We start from the raw sequence: 4,395 nt of genomic DNA, 5'->3' as shown, positions 1-4,395 counted from the left end.
AAAAAATAAATTATTATTGAATCTCTCTGCCGTTGTAATGAACCTGAGACCAACCAGTCAATTGTAGCTATTGATCAACACAGTGAATTTAATGGGAGTTGTCAAGTTGTAGTGGCTATAGTAAACTGGCCTTAATTATACTACTGGAACACATCGATGTATATTTAGATTTGTAATCCATGATTATATTAAATCTGCATACTTTCCCATCTTTGTCTATTTTGTTTACTTTACCACGAGCATGTATTTTACTCCTTCTATACGTTTTTTTTTGTTATTATTCCTATTAGTGGAAAGAAAATTATATCTCTACGCCACTGAAGTGAGACGCTAATGATAACGGAAGTGGTGTGGTACTTTAATCACAGCCAGAGGCCACTTTTGGTTCCCGTGGTCTACGTCTGGCCAAGCATTTGATTCCCTCCATTAGTTTTCTAACTCAATGTGTCACCGCAAGCAAACGGCTTACCCGGATTGTTTTGGAGCGTATGTACTTAAAATATAATGTAATCCTAATACTATTTTATGTACAGTGTTTTAGTAACGTAATAAAATAAATTCAATATAAGGAACCCGTGCATTACTCGCATACACAACAAAATTGGCGACGAGGATGGGATGAGGTTAGGAAATCACGTGGGAAAATGGAATATACGCCGACACGCCCGAAGTCCTAACAATTCGCAGGAATTACACAAATCACTGGTCTTACACTGGTTGGATACCTAATTACATCTACAAATACGGAAAATTCACGCTGGTAATCGTTCAATATTTACATTGACTACATACGAACCCGATTTCAGATATATCCTTAAATCGACTTAATTACGAGTTTACGTGCTTACATACGAAATGACGGAACCCCTTCTGCAATCCATGACAATTTCGGTGAAGGAAAACTTGGTGAAGGAAAACTTGCACCCTTATGACGAAAATCACGAGACGTTCGACTGCTATTTACAAAGGCTCGATAACCACCTACAACTTAAGAAGATCGATGATTCAACCGCGGAAAGAGATAAAACCTACGTACAAATATTGATCAGCTGTCTTAGTCCGAAGATTTACCAGACACTTACAAAGCTTACGGCACCTGATCTACCAAATTCTAAAAGTTACAAGGAACTCATTAAAATGCTAAAAGAGCATTTAGCCCCACAAGCGAGCATTATAGCCGAACAGCACAAATTTTCATTACGTACACAACATGAGGGGGAAACAATTGCTAATTACGTGGCCGAATTACGGAAAATGACTACAAATTGCAACTTTAAATGTGAAAACTGTAGTAAATCGACTATCAATACGCATTTACGCACTCAATTCATACGAGGAATTCGCGATAGTGAGATACGAGAGAGATTACTGCAGCAGAAGTCAACAGCCACATTCGAGGAGATAGTACAGATCGCAAATTCGGTGGAAATTTCGAAGAAAGAAGCAAGTCAGATGCAGAGAGAACTGAGTTGGTGGCATTACAAAAAGCAGGTTAAATAATATACTTTGTAGTAGTTTTTTTTTTTTTTTTACTACCTACACTGGTCATAATAGAGACAATATATTTTTCCTAATTTGTGCAACGTTATTGCAAAATATATCAATACCAAGTTTATTGTAATAATTGCACATTCGATACAGCGGCGAATTTTGGTAATGTGATGTTCGAGGTATACCAATTTCAAAAGTTCTTTGCTGTCTAATGTTTTTTCTAGGAACTACAAGTTTTAATTGATGTAGGGTTTGAGTGTCGTCAATTAGGTGGTGAGTTATTTTATATAAGTATAACATCGAATTAAGTTGAGAGTATTGCTTAAGTGATAATAATTCAGTATTAGATAACAATAATTCGTAATCAGCGTGATCAGGATAATATCCATTCTTTCGGTAATACACATATTTCAAAAATCTTTTCTGGACTGACTCTAACATTTTCAAATATTTTTCATACATTGAATTCCAAATCACCGAACAGTAATTAATTTTGCTCAAAACGTAACATCGGTACAAAGTAAAAAATGTTTGCCTATTAGTAAACAACTTATAATTTCTTATTACAAAACCGAGAGTTCTACTACAACTGTTTGTTAGTTGACAAATGTGTGAATTAAAATTAAGTTTTGAGTCAAACAGCATACCTAAGTCACTTACTTCATCTTCACGCCGTAGCCCAGTATCACAAAGAGAATAACTAAAAGTAATGAGATTTTCCTTTCTTCCGTAACTCACCACACAACATTTATTTATATTGAGAGAGAGACGATTTAATTCACACCAAACTTCAATGTTTTTTAAATCCTCTTGCAGACACTTACAGTCATTAATGTTGTTGATTGTTCGAAACACTTTCATGTCGTCAGCATACAATAGCACATTTGAGATAATATTCGCACCAATATCATTGATAGAAACTAGACAAGCAATTGCCTTCAAGTCCAAGAATTCGAGAATTTTCTCAAAATGAATGGAATTAATCATAAAGTTACCGCGCCATATCACCCAGCGACCAACGGCCAGGCGAAACGAATGACCTTTTGTCACCTTTTGGAAAGATGAGTTCTTTTGTGGGTTAGGGCTAATAGATTACGTTAATGAAAAACCAAAAATTAAGAAAATGATTTCTGCTTGGCTCGCCATTTGGGGCCAGGGACCTGCACCACTTTTACTTGCAAAGCGTCTCCAAACTCATTTGTGGCCTTGGTTCACTGGCCAGTAGTTCCAGATATTCAAACAAGTATGCAAGGGATTGATTACAATTTTGTTTTGGTGCCGATCGTCATTCATGTCAAATTGACTTTGTATAAATATGTTCAGGGGGTTATTAAAAAATTATTCGTTGATTATTTTTAGAAACTGTAAGGATAATCTAATCTTATGTTTAATTGTCCACATCCATTGTTTCAGTTTACTCTTCTGAACTGGAGGGTACACTTCTTACGCCCAATTGCATAAAAGATTCCCCGGAATGTAAAACTTTGGAAGAAACATTATCTAAGGAATTTAGTAACCCTGATCCATCTCGAAAGTGGCGAGAAGGTGTCAATAAATCCTCATTTTCGTACCTGTTATTAGACCCTCGTCTCACCAACAATTTGCCTAACCGAGCTGAACAGATGCCACCAACTGAGGTTTGGAAGACATTCTTGGAATCAATTTTTTATGTGGGAAAAGGCAAACGCGCTCGGCCTTACTCGCATTTGTACGATGCAGTTAAACTTTGGAATGCGGGTATGATAAACGATTCCAATAAAAAATTACAACACATACTTGATATTTGGAAGGCTGATTTAGGTGTAATATGTTTGCATGTCTTTCAAAATGTGATACCCGTAGAAGCCTACACAAGAGAGGCAGCTATGATTGCGGCATTAAAATTGGAGAATTTAAGAAATAACAAACTGGGGCAGTTTTATGGAACTCCATTGACATGGTCAGCGCAGCAGCAAAACAAGCTTGGTGTTGCGCTACTTTATAAAGCAATGATGATATTTCTTAACGAAGGGGAACGGCAATTAAAACCAAGTGATATTAATTGAGAGTATTTTACAATTGTAATGTATTATAGTATTTTTTATAAAAGCTTATTTTTGTACATATTATTCTAGTCTTAAATTTTGTAGTAGTAAGTGCAATCTTATGACGAAACCTGTCAATTATTTTTAAAGGGTTTTAACTAATATTAAAAGAGAAAGTATTTGTTTTTATGATGTGTAAAGTTATATGATAGGATTGTTGAAGTATTAAATAGTAACTAATTTCATTTCTTAGAAATTGTTTGCTGTGCAATAGTGTGAACCTTAGATCATATAATCATGGATAGAGCTATCTCACAAGCTCTACTAAAAGACAACCGTCGCCAACATTCCAACGTGCATTTTTATGCCTAATTATCTTTTACTATTAGTAAGTTGTAATGTATTTATCCTTTGCCGGGTTGATTGTAAAAGTGCGCAAGCTTGGCGATGGTAAGGACGTTTGTCCGTTTGACATCGTATATTCGCAAACAGCTGTTTTTGTTGTTTAATAATAATCTTTATAATAATAATCTTTATTGTCCAAACAGGTGTAATACAAAACCCTAGAATAGGACAAAATTATAAGTGAGAGAGTAAAAATTAATGAAGTAACTAACTCGTAAAAAAAAATAATAACTAAGTAATATAATTAAGAATGATAGGTAAAGGAGTGTGAAAAATATCTACATGACTTGAAATATCATTATAGTGATAAGGATAACACATTGTATAAATCGGTGAGCTTTGTCTGATATTGGTTCTACATCTTGGCAATTGAAATGTGATTTTATTCCTAGATGAGGGACGTGGTATATAAAATTTTATCGAGTTATGTAGCAAATTGCAGTCAGTTAGGTTGTGCAAAAGCTTATATAGATAA

At 34.8% G+C, this 4,395-nt stretch overlaps 2 protein-coding genes across 3 annotated transcripts; both read left to right on the top strand.

The window, feature by feature from the left end:
- Window positions 1–905: 905 nt before the first annotated feature.
- On the top strand, window positions 906–1,500 carry LOC116165755 (the record flags this gene model as incomplete). The annotated part of the gene is given in 1 exon segment (XM_031480455.1): window positions 906–1,500. A coding segment is annotated over 1 exon segment (595 nt), but the record flags the coding sequence as incomplete, so codon positions are not given.
- A 6-nt stretch (window positions 1,501–1,506) lies between these two features.
- Window positions 1,507–4,006, top strand: LOC116160052 (ankyrin repeat and LEM domain-containing protein 1-like). Of its 2 annotated transcripts, XM_031473184.1 has the most exons (3): window positions 1,507–2,855; window positions 2,905–3,228; window positions 3,334–4,006. In XM_031473184.1, the coding sequence occupies exons 1-3, from the start codon at window positions 2,807–2,809 to the stop codon at window positions 3,534–3,536; spliced, it is 576 nt and encodes a 191-aa protein (XP_031329044.1). In that variant the 5' UTR covers window positions 1,507–2,806; the 3' UTR covers window positions 3,537–4,006. The 2 variants fall into 2 exon arrangements, with proteins under 2 accessions (XP_031329044.1, XP_031329043.1); XM_031473183.1 differs by having other exon boundaries at window positions 2,070–2,855; window positions 2,905–4,006.
- Window positions 4,007–4,395: the final 389 nt, after the last annotated feature.

The sequence above is a fragment of the Photinus pyralis genome, unplaced genomic scaffold (genome assembly GCF_008802855.1).
Source record: "Photinus pyralis isolate 1611_PpyrPB1 unplaced genomic scaffold, Ppyr1.3 Ppyr1.4_LG1, whole genome shotgun sequence".
Taxonomy (NCBI): domain Eukaryota; kingdom Metazoa; phylum Arthropoda; class Insecta; order Coleoptera; family Lampyridae; genus Photinus; species Photinus pyralis.
This window is presented reverse-complemented; position numbering and strand designations above follow the sequence as displayed.

Coding starts and splice junctions, on each gene's coding strand:
- LOC116160052 (XM_031473183.1), top strand. CDS start 2,807: ATGTTCAGGGGGTTATTAAAAAATTATTCGTTGATTATTTTTAGAAAC. Junction 2,856..2,904: donor GTTGATTATTTTTAGAAACT/GTAAGGATAATC, acceptor CCATTGTTTCAG/TTTACTCTTCTGAACTGGAG.